Source organism: Motacilla alba, chromosome Z (assembly GCF_015832195.1).
Source record: "Motacilla alba alba isolate MOTALB_02 chromosome Z, Motacilla_alba_V1.0_pri, whole genome shotgun sequence".
Lineage (NCBI taxonomy): Eukaryota > Metazoa > Chordata > Aves > Passeriformes > Motacillidae > Motacilla > Motacilla alba.
The window spans coordinates 20,475,873-20,500,089 of record NC_052046.1 but is presented as its reverse complement, the minus strand read 5'-3'; the positions used below and the strand labels follow the sequence as shown (position 1 = coordinate 20,500,089).

Genomic DNA, 24,217 nt, shown 5'->3' with positions numbered 1-24,217 from the left:
CAACTGTGGTTAAAATCAGAATTTATAAAGTACTAAAAATAGACAGAGAAGAGAACCAAGTTTATTCAAGCCTACAGGTTTATGATTAACCTGATATTTTGTTTGTTCTTTAGATTTGAAAAATAGAAGATATTTTCAAGCATAAGCAGGGTTAGATGGCTGGGAAAAGCAACCCTCTGGAATAATCACAGCAAAGAACATCTTCAACATTAAGAAAATTTAAGTATCTTTAAACATTTAGGCTACGAAAGAGATAGTCTAAAAAAAGGACTGTGGTAAAGAGAGGTGTAAAAGGGACTGTCAGCTCGCTGCCTCTTCCAGAATGAGAGTTAGAATTTACAAAATGCAACTAGTAGCATCCAGCCAGGATCAGAACAAAACGGGGAGATACTTCTTCCTGTAGTGGACAGGATGGTGTGAACTGAAACAATGTTACAAGAGACTTAATACACACCTTGAGGAGAGCTCTATTAAAGGTTACTAAATAGATGAACCACATCAAACTCTGACAGTTCTCTGAGGTGAAAGTTGATGGAGGTGGGGAGATTGCTCAGATAAACTATATTTGCATTGCTTTTATTCTTTACCAGGCATCCACTGACAGCCAGTGGTGGTGACAGCTTAGTGGGTTAGAGAAATATTTGGTCTGATCTAGCACTGACACTCTTAATTTTTTTAAAGAGTAATGCGAATTGTTATTTCTTAAATAAGTATACATGCTGATAATTGGGTATAACATATTGAAAGTAGATCTGTTCTAGAAATTGGAAATGACGTACTAACCTTTTGACAGCAGGAACTGAGCTAAGATGTGGGTCATCCTTCAGGAGATCATGACTACTTTTACTTTTTCCCTTCATGCTCTGTTAAAAGAAAAAGAAAAAAGTTATTATTAATTTCAGTTTAAGAGACTAGGTAGTGAAAAAGGATTATGGTAGAAAAACATAACTTGTTTCTTTTTAGCTTTAGCCTACCCAGTAAGCATACATACTTTTAAGAACAGAAGGAAGAGAAAGTGTTCCAGAAAGAGAAACATCAAACTTAGTCCACAGATTTATTTTTGCAATACCAATACACTTAGCTTTAAAGGACAGAGAGAGAGATAAAAATAAGATATTGCTAAGTCATGTACAATCCTTACACATCATAAAGATGGTAGGTCTAGCACATATACACTTGAGCAAATAAAGAGGTAAGAACTTAACTTTCCAATAGTGACACATGACAACTGAAAGAACCACCATGTACAAAACAGTACTTATTAACTGGAAGAACACTAATTAGATCCCTAAGGGAAAAAAAAAGAAATTAACAAACTGCAATACATCAGTCTGGAATACATAATTTAAGAATCATTTACTGACACAAAGAGTCTAATAAATCTAACACATAAGGTCTTCAGGCAGAAAGACTGCAGTTAGAAAGCATTCTACATGCTAATCTGAAAATAAAATTCTTAATTTTCAGAGAAAAATCAGACTGAAAATTTGTGCTACAGAAACAGTCTGTATTGTGACCTGTACTGTGAATGTCACCACTGCAGATGCATTGTCTAATGCTTTTGGGAAAACATTAGACATGTGGACAAAATCTTACTCATTTAAATGCAACTACAAATTTTTATTACGTAGAAAACAAAGACTAACACATTCAGCAACATAAAAAGATAATTCCTTCATTAAGGAAGGGGTGGTGTGTTTGGAGTAGTGATGGGGCTGTCTATGGCACAGTGCTCCTAACAGGTACAGACAATAAGAAGTTTGGACACTGAAGGTTAACACTGATCAACAACCAGTTGGGGCCCTACAGCCAAATCCCTGACTGCAGTAATAGACTTCAGACCTTGAGGGATTTTACCCATAGGTTCTTTGCCCTTCTAAAACAAGCAAGACTTACTGCATCTAGCACCCACAAAAAGCTCATAGGATTCTAAGTCTGCAGGTGTCAAAGGATCTCAATAACAACTTTGACCTACCATTTTTCTTATCAAAAACAGAGAATGCAAGTTAGTGCTGATATTCATGTACTTCAACTTAAACAGATTAACACAATGTTCAGAACTACAGAGACACTGATCTAGACCTCTTATGAACAAACAATGAGGTATCAAAAGAAGTTTTATTCTTTTACAAAGAATGAAGATAAATTCTTCATAAAGAGTTGTTATGGTCACTTATCTAGCTAAAACCAATTCAGAATTTAGTTAGGACAAACAGGCAGACGAGATTTTCAGGCTGAGCTGAAAGAGAGCACTAAAACACTGAAACTAGGCTTACCATGAAAGAAGCATTCCATTTAGATAATTTTAAACTGAAAACAAGTATTTGGCATGAAAAGAAAGGAAGTTCAAGTAACTGAGTCAAACCTAGTATTACAAGCCAGATAAACAGCAAGAGCAAAACAAGAGATGAGCATATTAAGGTAAAAAAGTAAACTTTGTCTGACTAGTAAGTTGAAAAAAAGAAAGAAAAATAGTTAAAGCTGCTGTTGTAATAAATCTCTACTATCATTCTGACTGATACCATATCACTATAATATTGTCCATCATTATTCACTTTTGTATTTTGTTTTCCTTTTGTATTTTAGCTAACTTCCCTTATGTGGTACAGGATGCAGGACCATGTAGTCTGATCACTAACTGAAGCAGCAAGGTACTGTAGAAAGCCTAGGAGGCTAGCAAAACAACTTGGTCAGCAGTAGAAATGAAATCAGAAATTTATTTAAGAAATTTTTAAACTAGTCTTATTTTGAGTGCAAAGTCAGGGAAGGAAATGTTAGACCAAAGATTACCTGTGCAACCCTGGAATGTGAACAGTTTGATATGGTGCACTGTTAAATTATGATAATGGACTATTATCTCCACAATAACCACATTTCATTTTGCTCACAGATGGACAAATGGAGCTAAGCATGAACTGGAAATGCATAAGATGATCCTCAGTATTCAAACATTTTACCATATAATTGCAATCATAAATAAAGGACTTGAAAAAGAATAAAATAGGTATTGCTTCTGTGACTTTTAAACAGCAGACACAGATTTATACTATGAAACTTTTTGCTCATGGAAATGTAAAAGTTCCATGCAGTAACTGAAGGTACCTTCAAAATCAAGAAAGCTGAAAACTTCTGTTTCTGCAAAATGCTGTAACAGCAGAATCCTAAAAACTGAAGCAACTACTATTATTACTGTTCAAAATTCAAATGTAAGAAGACGAAAAACTTTAAAGCTTTCCACAAACTTACAGAAAAGGTAATTTGGTTGAAAAGACAAATAATTATAATTTGGTACAACACCTGACTAACTCTACTGACTTCTTCCTCTTCTTCTTCAGCTTCTTCCCCAAAGGAAAGCAGGTTAAAGTTTCTTTAAGAGAAAAAAGAAAATTTCTAGTAAAATTTTAAATATTGTCTAAGTAACATTCCATTAACTTTAAATACATTATGTTCATGCTGTACATGACCTTTTAAAAAAACTTTTTGTCCTGCTAAATGCATCAGTTCCAATCAACTAATGCATTTTGCTTTGAAATAAATTATAAATATTCAGAATAGCATGTTGTATTATCCTCCTGAGATAAAACAAGGATAGCAAAGCACCAGTTAAGACACAATTTAAGAAATCCTGTCTTGACTAGCTTTCCCAGATTCTTGAAAGCTGACAGTTCCATTGATTTTTTTTCTCAACAGAGCAGCATTCAAGACACAAGATTTTCAAGATATGACAGCTCAGAAACATATCAAATGTGTACACATTCACAGAATGCAATTTAAAAAAATTACGAACTATAATTTCTTTTTCAAGACTTAATTGTTCACACTGTTGGAACCAGTCAGTTGCAACATGTTCCATTTTTATGCAGCAGAACTGACAGCATGCCCACTTTAGAGTTCCTATTACTTTTCATTGCATCTTTGTGGATCTTCATTCACATAAACTAAAATTTCCCAAATCAAAATGCCTGCCTCTTGCTAAATACTTCAGTGGGGGAGAAACAGTATCTGATAAAATAAGTTCAAAAAATCCTAAAAAATTGAGCTGTAACCTAGTTACTCCTACCAGCAGGTTTTAACTACAGTGTCATCTCAGCCAGATGACTGCATTGTGGGACATGGGAAAGATAAACTACCTTCTATTATTTCCAACGAACTATCACCATGCATGAAACTGTTACAGGTCAGCAGATGCACAGTAACATTTCAGTCAGAGAAACTAGATTTGCCTGACTCCACCCTCCCAGAAACAAGGAAGTGCTCCAAAGGCAGAAATGGAAGTAAAAACCTGCCAAGCTACAAATTAAAGGTGAAAGAACATTAACCACCATTTCTGTTGCATATATTTACTTTGTGCCTTTTATTTTGGACTTTTTAGTTTCTTCTTCTGGTTTGTCTTTCTTCAGTTTTCTGTTTGGTCGTGGGACAATGTCATCAAAAGGATTAAACAAAACCTGTTTAAAAAAACAGTATTTTAAACACATCTTTAGTAAATATTTTGTCATTAAGTAGTTCAATATTTTAAATCAATATGCAAAAGAACAAGCCAAATTTTCTCAACATTATGCACAAAAGAATTTTAAAATGTCCCATTTCATAACAGAACATACTCACCTCACTACTTCTTATTTTGTGTGGACTGAGAGGTCTCTCTTCCTTGTCAACTTCTACTTCAGCCAGGCGCAACATGTTATATATCGTATCCCCCGTAACCTGGCAAATTTACAAAGAAAGGTAAAAATTCATGACTGTAATTTGTGTTATTTATTCTGCAAAATACAAGACAATTATTATGTAAAAAAATTGAAAGTACAAGTGCTATAGGAAATGTTGTAAGCATGTAAGACTTCTAAAAGACAAGTACAATGTACAGAAGTTTGGGTTTTTAAATTTAATGGCAAAAGTTGAAGGAATATAGGTAGTTTTGAGAATGCAGGCAGATGAAGATGTTGAAGTATTACTGTGAGCTGTGAAACAGAAAAACAAAAACCACTGAAATAAAAAAAAGATACTTGCTTTATTTTCTTTTGAGTAAATCATGAGAGTGGCAAATTCATCTCATGTTTTTTATCTTCCTGACTCTTCTTGGGTAATTAGAATCTAATGAATTCTAAATGGAATTTTCTAACATGTCATTAGTATTAGATGAACTGATTAATAACAGAGCCATAATAATACAAATAAGGTTATTTAAAGGCAGCACAACATGAAAATACAATTTAGAAGAATAACTACAGCAAAACAGATAATAACAGGAACAACCCATGGAAACATTTCTGCCAGATAAAAGAAACAAAGAGAATGGAGAGAGTACAGAAAGCACTGAAATAAATTTCAAATGCACATAGCAGCAAACAATATCAAACTGGCCTTCAGAAAAACTTATAGCAGCTTCTGTCAGACTTAAACTGGGACTCCAATTCATGTAACAGACCTTTCCAAAGATTGTGTGCTTGTTGTTAAGCTCATCTGCACGACCCAATGTAAAGAAAAATTGACTCCCGTTATCATGGGGCCCAGCATTTGCCATAGCAACAAGTCCTCTTCGATTAAATCGCAGTCGTGAGTGGAACTCATCCTGGTAAAAGCAGGACAGAAAAGAGACCAACTTCAGTATAAAACTATCTTTTCACTCCTTTAGCTGCAGTGTGATAGGAGATAGGAGTGATATTACTTATATCAACATGCACATACAGAAAAAAATGCTGCTAATTTTCTTATGAATTCAGGCAGTAATAAATCCCAAGTATTTTGAAACTCAGTGCCAGAATTATATTCAAAAGTTCCTACTAAGAGCGGCAAAAATGATTCTTAGTCAGTATTTCTAACCCCTAGTGCCTATAATGATGCGAACAAATGAACAATCTTCAGAAGAAACCATAAACACACACCAAACAAAATATTAGAAACCAAAATATCAATGACAGAAAGACACATTACTAATTAAAAAACTCTAAGTTCTGTCTTGTTAATTTTATCTTTTTTCGCTCAATGCCTAAAAATCAATTGTTATTCATTGTTTTTATTTGCACTTGTTATCCTTCCAATATTAAGAAAATAAAAAACATCTTAAAAAGTAACTGCATTTCATACACTTCTTGCAAAAATACTATTCTTGACAATCACTATATTTATGTGAAAAATTAATTTAAATCCTAATTAATGTAAAGTTACTAAACGCACAATAACAGGTTGTAATAGAGTAATGCAAAAATCCATAGGAAGAACATTTCCTGGAACTAGGAAGACAAAATAGGATTCCTTTCAAAGCAAGGAGAACAAGATGAATAGCACTGTAATATCACAACGCTAAACACTGCAATACTGAGATACCACTACTTTGAAGCAGTAATGCCACTACAATATTGGTAAATTTTGTTTTGTTCTCTGCTCAGGTACCATTCCCTCCCACAAACTTTGGGCTCATGCTAGATGTAAAAGTCTAGCAGAAAGAAAATGCAAGGCCCAGAAATAGGCTTTGCAGCTTCAGTCACAAATTAAAGGTGCCTACCCCACCCGAAATAGAACAGTCAGGCAGAACAGAACACAGCTGCTGAGCCTGTGCGTACCTTCACTCAGGATCTGAGCCCCCAGGTTTGTCATTATACCAGAGTAGCTAGATCTAAGAACTCTCAATTTAGAAGAGCATATTCAAACATACTGAAGTAGCACATGAAGGCAACTACTGCTCATGTTTGCATTTCATGTAAGAGTTGATTTTTCAGAACTTGGTAAGAAGAACAATGGATAGAGAATACCATACAAATTAAGGTGTAAGTTATAGATACACACCTTGAAAGGAGCTCCATAGACTGACTCTCCTCCTGATCCAGTACCAGTGGGGTCACCCCCCTGCACAATAAAGCCAGGCACTACTCTGTGAAATATTGTGTTATTGTAATACTCTAAAAACAGAAAAAGAAAAGAAAAAAGAATAAGATATTAAATACATGTAAATGGTCTCAACCCCAAACTTTTATATAGATCATGCAGTAATGTCCGGAGACTGAAGTTCCAGAAAGCTAATACTGTAACTAGATTCCGCTCTTGGCTTCTATTTGGTTCCCTTGTGTTCTCCACAGAATTATGCAATCACATCCTGTGGTGTCATGTGTTTCTTTTGCAAAAAATCCTGCCCAGCACTGACAAGACAACCTTGATGAATTACAGTATTTTCAGCTTTTAAGTTCTTATTACTGTAATGACACTATCAAAATACACCAATTTAAAAGGAGAACTAGAAATACTGTGCTCTATCCTGGATGAGATCTCACATACAACATTAGCAATACCCATATACAGATGATTTGCACTTTCACTCGTGAGCATAGAACGACTATGCGACTACTTTTCGTCGCCTATATTGTACCTAAACCAATAATTTTTGCAGAATGAAATATGTGGTACCTTTTGCTCTCTAAGCTATCTTTTTTTATCTATCTATTTATCTGATAGAGGTTACAAGACCATAAGAAAGCAAAAGGAATGAAAACAAAACTTTACCTGAACCAAACCCTTGGTTGATAAAATAATAATAAAAAATAAATCTGCAGCATGCTGCAAGACAAAGCAGGGTGTGCAAATGTTGCAGCATAACTAGACACAGTCGTGGATGGTTATACGTTGGGAAATGAGAATTAATTAGAAATTATTAGAAATTCATTAATTCAGAAAATAATTAGAAATTAATGAGAGATACTTAAATGTATTACAAAGCACAAGATGCTATACAGCAATTGAAAAAAGTCAGAAAGGAAAGCCCACTGAGTATTCAGGAACCTTTATTATGGGCTAGGAATTTCCTTTACCATTGCAAAAAGTCTCAACATTAGGGAAAAGAGACTGGACAAAACAGACTGGATCTGTGCTGGAGGCACAAAGCCTGGAGTGCTATTTTTGTTTAACAGATGAAGGCTAAAAGAACTCTTCACAATTCTACAAATGCTTAAATGGGAAAATAATACCACTTGGAAAATATATAAAGGCATCAAGTCTTTCACAGATTTTTGTTCCAGTTTTCTCAGTAGGGAGCTTCTCATTCTGGTACCCACTACTTCAGTGGAAAGTTTTACAGAGCTTTTATCAACAAAAATACAGTAACTGAAACATTAGGAGCACTCATGGAAAAAAAAAAAAGAAATGGTAGTGTAAATTGTGATACAGAAATAAGAATTTTGGAGAATGTCCAATATTGCATCACTGTCATTTCATGCACACACTGAAGTTGTTATACTTTGCAGTATTTGCTGGAAGTAAGCCTCTCAAAACTCTGAAAGACAATGTTTCAATACTATGTCATCAGCTTAATTTGAGAAAACCATCCAAAATTTTTACTTTTTTTTCTCCACCAGCTTCCTTGGTAACCTTGAAAAATATTGTCTGAGTGTTAATTAATAATTCCTAAACAGAAATAAACTTATTGACATACTAAAGTCAAAACATAATTATGACATCTATTTTACAGAAAGGGAACAGATGGCATAGTAATTAATTTTAACAACTCCTATCCCATTCAGTCATTACCTTCCATACACAGCTGGACGAAATTTCTGCATGCTTTTGGTGCTTCTTTTGACCATAATTCTATATCTATCTCTCCCGCTGTAGTTCTCAGCAAAACCTACAAACATACAGATAAATGCAGCCTTAGTTTTATTGTAACATAGTCACTGATCAAAGTATAACTCCCTAAAAAATAAAACTGAATTTGTTATATTTCTAAGAGTGGTATATATTTAAGTGTGTCAGGTAGCTACTGTTAGTTCTAACTAGCATTTCCAGAACTTGAGATACAACTCTGAATCAATATGCATAATAAAGATGTATAATATAGCTGTAATAATATACATAACGTAACATAACATAACGTGGTTGATAGTTTACAGAGACTTGAGATACCCTTTATAATTTCTATAATGAAGCAACACGGGAAAAAAAATCCCATAAATGTCCAAAGGTATCGCTCTTACAAGGAACATCACTACATTCAGTGAGAGATCATAACAGAATTAAAGAGATAAAATATAATCGGGAATAGAGAAAATAAACGCTCCGAGCACTGCTCTGTGTTATGACTCCAAACATTATGCATGACGCCTCATGCTTTGATTCCAGCAGCGTCAAAGAAGTACCTGTAACCAAACCAATCCATCACAGAAACAACGACCTCCCCATCACCACCACCATCACCACCACCACCATCACCATCATCATCACCACCACCCCTCAAGCTCGTGTTCCTCTCGCCTGTCCCCCCATAACCCTACAACATACAACTTCTACAGAATTTCACCCTGGCAGCCTCACCTTCCCATTGGTGGGCGGCTCCTGGATGTAGATGTTGCTCATGGTGGGGAAAAGACCAGCCCGGCCGGTGAGCCCTCCGTAGCGACCAACGCGGGATCCCGCTTCGCCTCCGACACTTCCTACCGCCCTGAGCCGCCCGCCATCTTGGGTGCCCGTATGCAGTTCAGAGAAGGGGGGAATGAAATTGCACAAGCCGGAAGAAAGGATGAAGGACTGAGTCCTCGGCTGGAGTCTCTTCGAGACTCACTGAGAAAGAACGTGTGTTGGGAAAGATCCGCAGGGTCCTCCACACATCTGTATCCCACCGTGGCTCCCGTCCTAGGGGTGCTGAGACCCCCTGCCTTCCCTGGGAATGGTACGGTCCGGCAGTGCACCGGGCAAAGCCTTCCGGCGGGGAGAGGCCACTGCGCGTGTGGGCCGGTCCAGTCCGCAGAGAGCGGCGGGATGGCGCTGCCGGGTGAGGGGCGCCCGCCCGGGACCGCGGCGGGGCAGCGGCAGCGCCGGCCGGCTCCGCCCGGCAGCCTGCTGGACGGGAACGAGCGGCGGGGCGGTGGACAAGTGGGACAGTTGCGCGGGGAGGGCGCGCGGCTGTGCGCGGCGCGGGGAAGCGTGCGGGGGGCGGCGGGCGCTGCTCCGGGCCGCGCTACCGAGGGCAGCGGCAGGGAGATGGAGATGGGGATGGAGATGGAGATGGGGCCGTGCCCGCGCTGGGCCGGGGCAGCGCAGGGGCGCTGCGGGCGAGTCCCCTTGGGGCTGCGGGGCCCCTCCGCGAGCTTCTGGGTGACCCAGCGCTGCATTCTCATCGTCTCCTCTGAGGTTAGAGCTAAAGAACGGCGGTTGTCAGACTTGGCTTTTATCGTCCGCTGTGGTTCTGGGTTAGTGCTTGTGTCCCTGTAGATTGTGCTTGTGAGTCAGGGCAGGCAGAAACACCTGGGCGATTTGCGAGGTCTTCAGGCCGAACACGATCGCCACTGCTCCGCAGTGTTTTAGTGTTTTCTTGCCCTGAAAAACGGGGAGTGTGTGGTTCGAGAACAGCTGAATAGGCCTGAATTTTGGTGCTCTGCTTCTCTGACGAAACGAAGGCCTCCATAAGCTTGTTCCCATTCTAGAAGGGGTTTTTGAGGAAGACATGTTTGCGTTCAAAGGTTTCCAGAGGTTTTCTTTTCAGACTTATGCTCCACTGAATGAATGAAGTCCTTAGTTCTGTGCCACTTGTCAATTGTCTTGAGAATTGAGATATGGGAAGAAGAAGGAATGAGAAAGGAAGCTTCTTGCAATGAGTTTGCTTTTAGTCATCTAAAATTTCATCTAGTCTAAACTCCTGCTTCCAGCATTATTATTTAAAGCCTAAAACAATAACAAAATTTCAGTCCTAGGAATTTGGTAGAAATATTTGATGACAATATTCACATTCTTGTCATCTGCTGGGTGTCTCTTTTGGAGATCCTGACTTACACAGATTTCTCTAGTGTGCGCATGACTGTACTGACCTCCCTTGGCTGGAATACCAAATCTTTCTTTACTTATAAGTCAGCTATGCAGTGGGGTTGAGGTTGACTCAGAAATATTTCAGAAAATTGGGACAAAGTAGGTGGCTTGGGTGATCTTGTTTTCCAGTCCCAAGGAGCAGTGAACAAGCAAATGCTGGTTTAAGTGTTTTTCTGATGTGACATTGCAAGTTACATGTATACTTTTGATTTTAATTTTGTGACTCTTTCTTCTATGTTCCCTACCTCCTTATCTCACTCATGGGTGCCCTTTTAAAGGTAGTCACAAAACAGGTACCTGAACACTGCTGACCTTGAAGGGGATTTGTAATACTAAGGGTTTGGGATCTGCAGAAAACCATCTGTTATAATTGAATGTATGGATCTTTGTTGCTTGGCTTTCCAACACTCTTTAGGGCATACACCTGAGTTGTCCAAGTTTCCAAGGTAGTTTTTTTCAACTTGGGGTTTGAAGGTTTCTATTGTTTTGAGTAGAATTTTCTAAAGAAAATGTTTGTTGTAGTAAGTCATAGTTTAAATTAATGAGACTGGTGTCCTCAATATCTGCTCGTATATGCCTGCTGGGATTTTTCTGGTGTATTCAGCTGGGAGATAGAATGGCATCCTTTGATTTTGGGAATTCAGTTGTCGCTTTCATTACCGATGGCTTAAATGATTAAAATTAAGATTGATCTGTTGGAGAGTGGGACAAATCCCTGGTGCTTCTCCTGAATTGTGTCCTACTATGTCTGTTTAACTTAACTGCTGTCTCACATGGGAGAATCACACATTTTCAATATCTAAAATTTGCATTATTCAGATCCTTCTTCCTTCTTAGAATCCAAACTTTTCTGTTACTGTCTTCACTTTCTTACACATTTGCTTTCTTGCATTTTTTGTGTTTGGTGTCATGTCATCTGAATTCAGAATAATTTTACAGTTTGCTGACTTTTTGATTTCCTTCTTTGTTTTCAAGGATTGATGTTTTGATTTGGTTTGATCTTTTTAGATGTCTTGTAAAGTCAGTTCTGGTAATTAAAATATAAATCACTTCAGAGTTTCCAGTGAATGCCTGTCAACATCCTTGCACTGATAGAATTTATATTGTGTACTACAGATCACTGGAATGTTAGATGTCTGTTACTGTGTTCATACTCTAAATAAACAAGTGAAAAGATCTCTAGCAGTTTAAATTAGTCAAGTGTGTTCTGATAGATTACTGCACAGAAAAGCAGCCTTAGAAAAGCAGTTTCTAAAAGAGATCTTGATGTACTTAACACTCGTGCGGGGTGATAACTTCTGTCTGTGTATTGACATTATCAAGTCACATTTGAAAGAAACTTGAAGGTTGTCTTCAGCAACACCTAATTGGTGAAATTTTCTCTTTCAGGTGGAAATAAGGATAATATCAGAGCTGGATGCAAGAAGTGTGGCTACCGTAAGTCTGTAATAAGCAATAGGAAGTTACAGTGTTTTCGTCAGTTTATGGTGTTGGTTGGAACTGCCTTTTGAGGAGAGGGTGAAAAAAGGAAAGAAGTATCCTCCCTTGTTGCCCAAGCATTTGTCAGTTTAAATTACCATGTTACCTTTCTTCTGTTTATTTCATATTTGTTCTCTGGTTTCTCACACTTATCAATGCTCTTTGAGTGTCTCAGCAAAAAAATTGTGCTATTGCATTCATACATACTACTTTTCAATGCAATTACTTGAGAAACTTTTAATTGAAAGCACCTTCATTGATATGTACTGGGATGAGCACTTGTGCTTCTTCTGAATCTGACTGCAAAGAGGCAGGCATTTCAGTTGAAGTTAAGTCCAATCTAATTCACCAGAAAAAATAGTTTAAAATCTATATAATCTTTTATTCTAAGAAAATAATATTTTGTGCATTGTATATTTCAAGAAACAGCTACCTTTTTTGCTTGCAAGTTCTGCACTTGGCAATTAGCTCATGCTTTGGATTATACACTTATTGTAAATGTCTCCTGATTAATGGAGACAGGTCTTAGTGAAGATTTCAAATTTTTAATCACTGACTTATTTTAATCACTCTTATTTTTAGAACACTGGAGAACGGACACTGTTTTGTACTGAATTGTCTTGAACTTTTATCACAGTGAGTTAAGCTGTTAGGGTTTTTTATATGAGTGTTATGTTGGATGACAGGAAAAAAATTTCTTCATTCTTTCTCTTCAGGCTTTTGCAACAAATTTTGTCAATGACTTGCTTTGTGTATCTGTTCTTTCAAAGAACAGTGGATATAAATGTAGATTTAGTGATTTCTTTCTACATGCAGCAAGCATCAGAAGCTTTCTGAAAGAAAAGGAAACTTGTATTCATATCACATGATCCATGTTTATATGTTCCTAAAATCTCTGTCTTCAAGGTGTAGGTAGTTTGTCATCATCCTCACTAAGAACAGGAGCTTACTTCAATTACTACTTGAATTACTGTGTCTCCCAAGCCATATCATCCCTTTTTTTAATTTCAATGGATGTATTCAGCACAAGGTTTCTAGCTGGTCATGATTATCAAGATGTAACTTAGAAAACTAAAAATACTGGTCAGTTTAGTCAGTATTAAGTGCTGGCTGTTAAAGATTATATTCCATAAGCAAATAGGATTCTACAATTTCACTAGAGGGAGTTAAGCAATGCAACACTTACTGTAGTTTTTGAAATATTTCATGCTTTGTTTTTAGGTAATTTCTTAAGAAATACCTAAGACCATTAAAAAACAGAACCTAAAGTTGAAAAAAATCTTCAAATTAGCAGAATAGGAGAGAGACCATAAAGCACTAATGACTAGAAGAACATTGCACAACCTATCAAATTCTTGGAGAGTTTTTCAGAGTAAGTTTTTCCTGCGCCTTTCACAGATCACAGTCTACCTTTTTTTCTTTCACTTTTCAAAACTGAATAATAGAAAAATCAATGTTCTTTAGTTTTTAATTTTTTTTGGTAAATTGTAATTTTTCTTTCTGTATATTTATTTTGTTCAGCTGGTCATCTGACATTTGAATGTCGAAACTTCCTCCGAGTAGATCCTCAAAGAGATATTGTTTTAGACGTTAGCAGCACTAGCAGTGAGGACAGCGAGGAAGAGGAACTACAGAGATTACAAGCCATGCGTGAAAAAAAGAGTAAGGTTTTTTTGTGGGTTTTGGATAATAGTCTTCTGACATGCAGGGACTCTCATTTTATCCTTTCTTCTAACTACTTTTTGTTCTTTTAGCCTGTGATTTAAAAATAGGTCTTTTACCTTAGTGTTTAGACTTCAGAGATTTGATACACCCACACTCTTTCAGTATTATGATTAATTCCTTCTATAGGAAGTTATTAATGTACTTGTTTGAAATATCTCAAAAGAGGATCCTAAATTCAAGAGATTAACTGATCTTTTACTAAGAAGCTGCTTAGAAGAAAATAACATGGGTGTTCTGAGTTAATCTTTTGATTATGACATGTAGTTTAAACATCTAACTACTGAGAAATGTGACACCTGAATTTCTCTCCAGTTTCTAAGTAGGATTTTGACTGAAACAGCTAGTAGACTGGAATTCAGTCATTCATATTTTGAGAAGTACTGTTCTATATTTGGAAGGTCTGAGTATCAACTCCTTGTCAGAATGAGAATAGATGAATTGTTTATCAAATACTTGACTTCATTTAAATTTGGACTCCAAAGAGGTTGTGCACCTAAGTAAGAAGGCAAGTTTCACCTCAGCGTGTTTTAATTGAATGAACATTCTTCTCCTCTGCCCTTCTGTTTTTCATTATGCTTTGTTCTTTTGCTCTTGCATGCGCAGACGTTTAGTTTCTACGGAAGATGCTATTTAGAAAGGGAAAGGGGTAGATAGAACCCTATAGTTAGTTGTACACTTCAAAAGAAATGGATGAGCTGTTTATCAAGAGTGCTGAATTGGTGCTGCAACAGTACTTTCTTGGAACAAGTCCCTTTGGAAAAAATATTTACCACCAACTATGTATTTTTGAATGTAAAGGTTGGTTTTTTTCAGTCCTAAGCTTATTGAGGATGGATATCTGCAGGAAAAACAGCTTGTTTACTTGATCTTCTAATATTCCTGTTGTATTACATGTTCTTTCAAAGCAAATTGTGGCTTCTGTGTATATTGTAAGGAGACGCGTATCTTTCAGTTATCCAGGTGGAATTTTGCCATTTTCTCATCTTCTCAAGATTTTGCACTATTTTGTTTAAAAAAGACTGCTTGTTCACCCATTATCATTCATGTTTTTTTCATTGCTCCAAAGATAATTTGCTCTTTTATGTCATACTAAATTATTTCAAGTTCCACTCCATAACATACAGACCAATAATTTGTGTTTGTTGTAGCAAAGGAATAACTACACCAGCATTCAGAATTTATGGAAAAGGTCATAGGAATATAATGAAATACTCAAAATTTGCTACGTTTTTTAAGGATAAATTGTAAAGGCAGTATTTTCCTGTTAGCTGAATGTTTATTTATGTGGTGAATTTGCCTTTTGGAGAGTTCAAGAACTGGTATAGAAAAATCTAAGATCAGAAATTTCATCAGTGTCATAAAAACATTGCTTGTAAGTGAAATGTGAAGTCATGATACCACACTGTAGAGCATTAGGGCAGGGGACAGACACAGGCAGTTGAGGGGTGGCTCTTTTGCTGGTCTCTGTAGGCAGCACATTCACAGTTAACTGAAATGTGTCTCACTTACGGCATTGCTGTTTGTGAAGCATGAAATAGGGATGTGTGGAAGTAACTCAGAGAAGCCTAACAGGATATTATTTTCTTTATTTGTTCTAGTTTTCAGACTTGGACATGTATGTTAAATGCTAAAACTGTTAAAATACAGAAGAATCACAGAATGACTAGGTTGGAAGAGACCTTCAAGATCATCAAGTCCAATCCATGCCCTAACGCCTCAACTAAACCACTGCACTGAGTGCCACATCCAGTCTTTTTTTAAACACATCCAGGGATGGTGACTCCACCTCCTCCCCGGGCAGACCATTCCAGTACTTTATCATCCTTTCTGTGATAAAGAACAGATATGAAAACCTGAATCTGGTGTACATGTATAGGAAGAGGTCTTTTTGCTACATCTTACAGGCCTTCCTTCATTCTTAGTGCTTAGAATGATGCCAGTACAATGTAAACTGTGTATATAAGTCCTGCTGCTACTGCAATATATTTCTGAAATTGCTATACTAACCAGAATTTGGAGAAAGGAGAAGAAAGCCTTTTAACAAGAATTTTGTTGTGACTTAACATTGCCACTGAAGCTACTTTTTAATGCTGATCTTAATTCAGACAAGTGTTTTGTAAACTTTAACTTTCTACCTATAGATCTAAATGAAGAGGAAGAAAAAAAGAAACAAAAAAGAAAAAGCAAGGAGAAAACAAGATTAAAAAGACCGAGGAAAAGGTAACCTTCACACACCTCTTTTCATTTCAAAACACAGCTTTAGAAATATTTTTGATACTTGTGTTTTCTCAGGAAATAGTGCTTCCATTGATGCAACATTATTTGCAAGTATTTTTCCATTTGAAGAGTTTTCTGTTTTCCAGTGAGAACTGACTAATGATAAGGTAGTGGTAAAATAATGGTAATAATAAATGTTCTTAGATTAGTGGTGGAGTCACAGATTTTCTGCTGTGGAGTTAGGCAAGCTGTGATAGGAAAGGAACAAGTCAGGAGGATTGTGGGGTTGGTCCCCAGCCTAGCCAGGGTGGAGAAGGCTCTCTGAAATTCAGAGACTGTAGGGTTCTTTGTGTGCAGACATGCATGTGTAAGCACACCTGTAGGCACACACATGTGCTCTGAGTAACTCGCAGTTATCAAAAGGGAAACTTCTGTAATATTGAACAGATGTTGACTTTTAGTGTACCTGTTCATGTAGCAGCTTAAAAACAGTGTTACTCCAGTTTCAGAGGAAAATGTCATAATACCCACAATACAATACAATATATTGTGAATCTGAGTTCTGGCCTGTGGACTGACTTGGTTTTTTCAGGTTTTTTTTCTTTTTTTAAAGTGAGACTATAGATGAAACTAATGTTTTGTCATTAAGACTGTTGATAAGATGATATGCCAGGAACTGCCCTGGAAGGTATAAACTGTAAAATGTATATGTCGACTACAAGAAGATGTCCCTCCAAAACAAAAAAACAGGATTTAATACCTGTTGTATTTGCATTTTTCCTTTTCCTTATTTACATTGTGTAGTTCAAACTTCCACTTTAAATGACAGCCCTTACACTTGTGAAGAAATAGAACAGAAAAGAGTCAATCTGGTTGTCAGTTTTGTGAGAAACGAGGCTTGCTCTTTAAAATTTTTAAAAGTTTAATAAGGGATAACGCAAAAGGAACAGCACTGGGTGCATAGCAGTAGCCAGATGCACGTGGTTAACTATAACAACTTTTCTTACATACTTTTTCATAGCATTGGTCAAATGCACATTCATGAAGATTATACATATTCAAACATTCATTCAAGTTCACATGTTCCAGGAATTATTTAGCTTAGTTCAACTTCTGGCCTCATCTTCTTAGGGTATGTGCCACAATGCAGATGTGACTTTGAGAGTCTTGTATTTTATTTCCTCACAAGGCCCACTGGTCTGTGGGTTTGACAGCTACTGATAGCCAAAGGGTCAGTAGTAGATTTCTCCTTGCTCTTTTGGTGTTAATTGCCTGGTTCTTTTCAATGTTATCTTATACAGACGTTTTGGCCATTTTTACAAGTATTTTCAATTAATATTAGCTATTTCAACATTGTCAGTTAGTTAAAAAAATGAAGTCATTAGTTATTATGTCACAGCTACAATTACCTCTGCAAAAGTCAATGTTAAAATATACAGCACATAAGCCTCTATTCATATGTGTATCACACTAAAATATGCAATCTACACAGGGATTAGGGTATTACCCATAAAAGGCTGACAAATTATACTATATAAAAAAGCAGTTAAAAATAGATGACAAACTGTGCTATATCAAAATAGTTTGCAAAAGCCCATATATAATAGCGAAAGCTAACAATTACATAGTTATCTATAAGAGTTTTCTTTACATTCAAGTAATAGTTAATCAAGTAAATAATAGCATAAAGCTGCCCTCTTTAGTATTCATGAATATGTAATGACTTATTGTCCTCATAGTTTATTTATGTATGTAATCACTCATCACTGCTGGTTAGAGACCAATAGTATGAACTGCAAAAACAAAAAAATTTTTCATAAGAGTTTCTCTCAGATTTTTGCATCAGGGACATATATCTGAAGGGATTAATTAGCATTGTTACTGATCATGTGGTATTTTAAAAACAGAAACTCTATCTTGTTGACATACTTTATTTTTTGGTGGTCTCTTGATCTTTCTTTTCTCAAAGACTAAAAACCCACACAACTTGCCTATTCCGTTATTTTTTAATCTGTTATACTGCTTTTCTGGCATGGAAGTCATATTAAAAAAGTCATCATTTAAGTTAAACATGCAGACCCAGATATCATAAGCTTTCCAGTAGATGCTACTGTACAAATTTTGCACCATATTCAATTTGTGACATTACAAAAATACTGGCACCTTAAATTATTGTTATGTCATTTTCCTTCTTTAATTACATATTGATCTGCATTTTTTTTACTAGATCTTCCTCGTCAAGTTCAGCAGAAGAGGATGAGCCAAAGTCAAAAAAACAAAAATCACACAAAAAAGAAAAGGAAAAGGGGAAAAAGCATAAATCTAAGAAAGGAAAGCATCATAAAAAAGAGAAAAAGAAGAGACGAAAGGAAAAAAGCTCATCTTCGAACAGTTCAGACAGTTCGAGTAGTGACTGACATGGTGGTCTACTTTTGCTTTTGATTCTGCAGAGAAGATGATTTTCCTTTCATAGCAAGTTTATTTATGCTTTGCAATGCTGTTTTAAAATGGGATATATTTTTTGAGAAATCTATTAGCATACATCAGTGCATAAAATTATTAGATGGACCATTTTATGAAAAAAAATCTGCTTTTCTATTTCAGGTTTATTAATACTATACCATGCAACTACTTCTTCATTCTTATTTTTAATTCAGCTGTGATCTTGTGTGAAATCCTTTATAGTAGGATGTGGTGAATTTCAGTTCACAAGCCTTTGTGTAGAAAGATATGGACTTAAATATGCTTAATGTCAGAATGGTTACATCAAATTTGGAAATTCAAGTGAGATTTTCTATTATCCTTTAAATAAATGTATGTTTTACACAACACTTTCTGCTTACATACATTAATCAGTAAGTGCAAATACGGATCAGTGTTCAGGTACTGAGAGGAGAAGAATGAGCAATGAGAAGCTAAAAAAGATTGATCCTTCAAAAGATTGATCCTTCAAAATTATCTTCTAAAATTGATCTAGTCATAGACTGTGAAACATGATTACACATTATTTTGGCAGGATCACTATAAGCAAGCTGAAAATAAACAGAAGCAAACAAAAGCTATCAATTTTTAAAGTCCTTTTTCCTTGGGTTTTATTCTATTACAAAATGTTATGGCCATTTCCTCTTTGACATAGATATAACAGTTTGGATATCAAAACAAGACTTATAGTATTAAACAATTTCTTCATTCGTGCCAATTGTTATTATCTTCACGTTGCATGAATCAGACTTTTGAAGGCTAACCCTGGCATAACTCCTGCTGTTGTACAGGCCCCAATTAGTAATTGCATCCCTGCTACTCTACAGCCTCCAAAGCTCTTGCAATACAAAGGTGATGCCAGTACAGACAAATGCCATTTTATGTCAGCTAATCTCAGCTGACATTTCAGCAATCTCAGCAATCTCAGCTGCCATTTTATGTCAGCTACAGAATGAAATGCCTATTTCCAGAAAGAAAGACAAGAGTAAAGCATGTGGGTAGTATGTGGCGTGGGCATGCCAAATGCATAGAGTAGCGAAGAGTCAACAACCTGCCTTATAATAAACTCTGAAATGCAAATCAGTCTCTGGCAATAGGCACAGGAAACAAAAGCAGATACTTGGTGTTTCCTTCAGTCATCTTTCCCAGGTAGTGGAAGAAAAATGTGCACATTGGCAATTGAGCTGCTAAGCTGGGAAACAAACTGCTGTAAAATGCACCAAGGCCTGGAACAGCTGAATTGAAACTGAATGAAGCTCTTGTTTCACAAATAGCCAAAGGAAATACACATTCACAGCACAAAAATTACAGCTTCAGCATTCTCTGCAGCTTGTGAGACTCCAAGGAAAACCCTTCAGTGTCTTTCACAATTTAGAGTACCTACATTTCTTCAATGTACCTAGAATAACTGAAAGCTCCTTTCAACACAAATAATTTTGTATAACAGGTATTACCCTATTTTTAATACATGTCAGATGAGGATGGTTTAACAACAGTTCAAGAATATTTTTCTCTTTAAATTCTGCCAAAGTTACACTTCCATGCTTAGTGGTTTTCATGGACTTCAGAGGCATTTTAACAATATACAATATACTTGCCATCTTTATAAACTTCTGAAGTCTTTTACCTGCAACTATCATCATTTTGCAGTGTGAGGACAGTGGTATGTGCATCACTGATTGCAAATTAATATTAGTTTCCTGTGTTCATGCCGTTTGGGTTTTGCCTTTTTTTTTCCTTTTATATGTTCTCTGTATTCTTCACACACATATTTGTAACTCTGTCACCTGTTGTGTTAGTAGCTAGTTTTCCCAGTAGTTCGCCATGGCCTTTCCCTAGGCAGGAAGATAAAACAAATGCCAGCGCTCCAAGCCCTGGAAGGTACAAGGTACTGTCTTGATTCTTCCTGGGAACCAAGGCCAAGAACAACTCTTTGAGATACATTGTCATGGACAAAGTACAACTGTACTGAAGCGGAGCTGAATGGGGGCTCCAGAGAAGGGGCTTCACCTGGGGGAGAATTGCGTCACCACTTGTCCTCCTAATTGGTGCTTTTTATCAATTATGCTCATTTCCTAAAACCTATAAAAATGTACTCAGCCCTGTGCAGTGGAATGGGCTTTGTGGACATATTTCCATAATTGCTCCTGAAGGCCTTCAAATAAAGATCCTCTTTTATATTACCTCCTTACTAAAATGATCTCAAGTTTAATTTCCAGGTTGGGCAAAAAGGCAGTGCTGTTACTACAAGTTCTACTACCATTGAAATTTGTATGAATATTACTTTAAAGATTCTGTCATTTTGTAGTGTCAACTTGTGTTGTTTACAGGACTCTTTCCTAAATATTTCCTGCACTTTAGTCAGATACTTTCTCTGTTGTATTCTCTTCAATGGTATGTGTTGGTTCTTGTGCATTCTGCAAGGGAGCATAAATGATGGACAAACAAAAGTCTTAGCCATAGGTGGAACCAAGTGGTAGAACAAAAAGAAAAATAAATTCTTTGTGATGCAGTATTATTGTGCAGCTTTATAGCTGGAAGGTTTGGGCTTCTTTTTTCTTTCAAAAATAAGTCATAGCTCAGAATCATAGCTCAGAATTGCAGCAATGCAATTATGGATAGAAAAACTTGCAGCATCTAGCTGTGAACTTGGAATAGACTAAGTAACATTTACAGGGTTGTTCTTTAAGGACATGAAAGCTGCTGAGATAATGCATATTGAACTCTATTTACTCAGTGCTTTTGTAGTTGACAGCAGGAAAGAATGTTGTAGCTGCCGGCCCCTCTGAAAAGTATCATGAGTAATGAATCTGACATGGTGCCTTGTTATCTGTTTCATGTAACAATCAGTTCTAGGAACTCCTGGGATGTATTTTTAGAAGATCATCTTTTGCAATTCCTCACATCATCTCTCCCCAGTGAAAAAAGGACACAATCTCTGTGTATGCAAAAGAGGATGTCACACATGCCAAACTTTTTCACTCAACTGATGAATCAGTTGTGCTCTGAAAGTCTCCACAGTAGAGCCAGTGTTGAAGCTGCTAAAAGGTTTTACTGACATTGCCATGTCTTGGGTAGCCAACTTACCTTACCTTGTGAAAATTACCACACATCACAAACTCTCTGGGCAAACACAAACTTGATGTCCTACTACAACGCCTCTGCCCTGTGGCAGTAGTACCTGAGAAAGGCATTAACAGAAATTCTAAGATGCAAATCACATTAAGTAATAATAAGGGTGAATAGAGAAAAATATGTCAAAAATGCTTCTGTAGTAAAAATGCCAGTACATTTATACTGTTCACAAGAAATTCTAGTATAACAGTCTATGAAGATGAATTTAGGTAGTAAAAAAGAACACAAAATGAGGTGGTGGCAGCGGAAAACAAAAGAGGTACAACAATAAAGAAACCAAAGAGATTAGGGGGAAAAAAAGAGGAAAAATTATTTGAGAAACAAGACCAGGAGAACAGGTTTATCTAGAAAAAGCAATGTTATAGTTTAAATAATAGCAATAAAGGAGAGAAGTCTGAAAAAGGCTGTTTAGTAGAGTTCATTTAAACTTCAGCAAGATGTACTCAAGATGTGGTTTACTTTTCTATGTAAGCTAAATATTTGTCCCACTGAAAAAGTGTACTGTGAAGGCGTGATTAATCCTTATTTCTCTGAACTGTATATTTTCCTGAGGCTTTAACCTAGTATAATAGTTTATAAAATATCCTGGCAGAATTTTGACCATCAGACAATTTTAACAAAGAATAAAGTTGACCTGTAAGAAACACATTGTATATGTTATTAATTGTCCAGGAGTAGATTTAGGCAGAAACTTTGTTTTCATCAAAGAACTGCAGTCCCAGAAGAGCCAGAAGTAGCTTCTGGAAGAGGGACCTGAGTAGATATAATGAATCAAATGAAGATATGCTTGTATTAGACAGCAACAGACTGGACAAATAGGAACAGGTGCTCTCTTGGAGAGCAGAATTCCCATTACTACTGGTACTTAATAGATTTTTAAAAAATGGAAGTGAAGCGAGAGAAATACCACTCCAAGAAATTTTACAGATGACACAAAATAAGATAAGAGCTCAAAGTATTAGTGAGATGGAGACTGGTAGCTCAAAGCCAAGTGATTTCAGGCTGGAAAATGTCTAAAACTGGCAACATGAGGCTAGATCTGGACAGCAGATTATGCATACACTGGGAACAGCCTAAGTTGAAAAAAACCAAACACCATATTAGAGGGTACAACCACCAATTAAGGAATAAAGGTATACCTCTTCAAACATGGCTGGGGCTATTTTTGTAAAACAAGAAAATAGACTCTCAGGGAAAATAGTTTTGGATTTGAGATTAATTATTCAGCTGTAGAACAGTTAAAAGTCATTGTTGAAACTTTTGCCACACCATGATCTCTAGAAAATATGTCCTGCCCACCTATATTTAGCCCAGCTCAGTTCTTCTTGAAGCAGAAAAGGGTGGTAAAGGGTAAGTTTTTGTGCTGGTAAAGGGTAAGTTTTCCTGCATGTCAGTCAGTGCCTTCAAGGTCCTAGAACTTAAACAGGACCACAAACTTCCCAAAATAATGCTACAAGTCTCCTCATTGACTGGAGTAACTTATGACTGAGTATAACTAGAAATAGAGGTTTCTTTAGCTTCTCTTGCCTCTTGTCCATGAAGCTGGACAATAGGTATGATATCTCTTACAGAGATAATAAGGAATTTCACCATTACACAGACATAAGACCAACAGGCACTGTATATTTATTCCTCAGATATAGATACAAGGGATAGAAGTTGGTTATTGTATTTCTCCCATTCTCTGACCCAGATTTTCTGAGCTGTATTGGATATACATGGGCCTATTATGTAAATTAACATGCAGATTTTGTATGGTAAGTTCTCATTTTGGGTAAGTTAACATGCAACCTGCCGCATGTGTTAGCATGCTGTCTACTGCTGTAAGCTTGTATTTTGATTATGCCCTGAAAAATTTAGACTTTACAGTGTACATAGATATTTGATTTCTTAGACTGGTAATTTATGACACATGAAATATTTTTTTCACTTTTTCACATGAAAAAAAATGTATTTTTTCACATTAAATATCTGTGAAGAATGTGTGCTACCAGTGGAAGCTGGCTATTAAGAATTTGAAAAGCTGGAGTTGCACGAAGTTTTAGTAAAAAAAAAAAGAGTTGGTGAAACTTGATGTATTTGGTAGGAAGAGGAATTTTTACTTGCTCCTACTCTGCAAAATAATTATGGTGCCTTTAACTCAACCTTTTCAACTAAAATGTTCAAATTCCAAGAAGGATTTAGAAATCAAGTGCTGCTTTCCTCAGTGTTCTCCCTGAATTGCTTGTTTCCATGCATTTAGGAGTTTATTGTGAAGTATTTCAAAATACTTGGAAAGTAAGTAATAGTTCTAAATAATTTGTATATAATTTTGTTGAGGGAATTTTTAAAACTTTGATCCTACATTGCTCTATTCCATTAAACTAAAATGTAGTCATATCATTAACATTTA

The 24,217-nt window shown here is 36.4% G+C and overlaps 2 protein-coding genes across 2 annotated transcripts in view; one reads left to right on the top strand and one right to left on the bottom strand.

Moving 5' to 3' along the window:
* CWC27 (CWC27 spliceosome associated cyclophilin) overlaps window positions 1-9,431 on the bottom strand; it is a 97,080-nt gene extending 87,649 nt beyond the window's left edge. Inside the window, exons 1-8 of the mRNA XM_038125902.1 lie at window positions 9,301-9,431; window positions 8,518-8,614; window positions 6,787-6,899; window positions 5,429-5,572; window positions 4,609-4,707; window positions 4,345-4,448; window positions 3,298-3,367; window positions 784-863 (exon numbers count right to left, since the gene is read on the bottom strand). Of these exons, the coding sequence (XP_037981830.1) occupies window positions 784-863; window positions 3,298-3,367; window positions 4,345-4,448; window positions 4,609-4,707; window positions 5,429-5,572; window positions 6,787-6,899; window positions 8,518-8,614; window positions 9,301-9,342 (749 nt within the window). The 5' untranslated portion in view covers window positions 9,343-9,431. The remainder of the gene's footprint in view (window positions 1-783; window positions 864-3,297; window positions 3,368-4,344; window positions 4,449-4,608; window positions 4,708-5,428; window positions 5,573-6,786; window positions 6,900-8,517; window positions 8,615-9,300) is intronic.
* On the top strand, window positions 9,420-19,042 carry SREK1IP1 (SREK1 interacting protein 1). The gene is made up of 5 exons (XM_038125905.1): window positions 9,420-9,757; window positions 12,178-12,225; window positions 13,789-13,929; window positions 16,134-16,212; window positions 18,437-19,042. Exons 1-5 carry the CDS (start codon window positions 9,457-9,459, stop codon window positions 18,624-18,626), a joined length of 759 nt encoding a protein of 252 aa, XP_037981833.1. The 5' UTR covers window positions 9,420-9,456; the 3' UTR covers window positions 18,627-19,042.
* The last annotated feature ends 5,175 nt before the right edge of the window (window positions 19,043-24,217 follow it).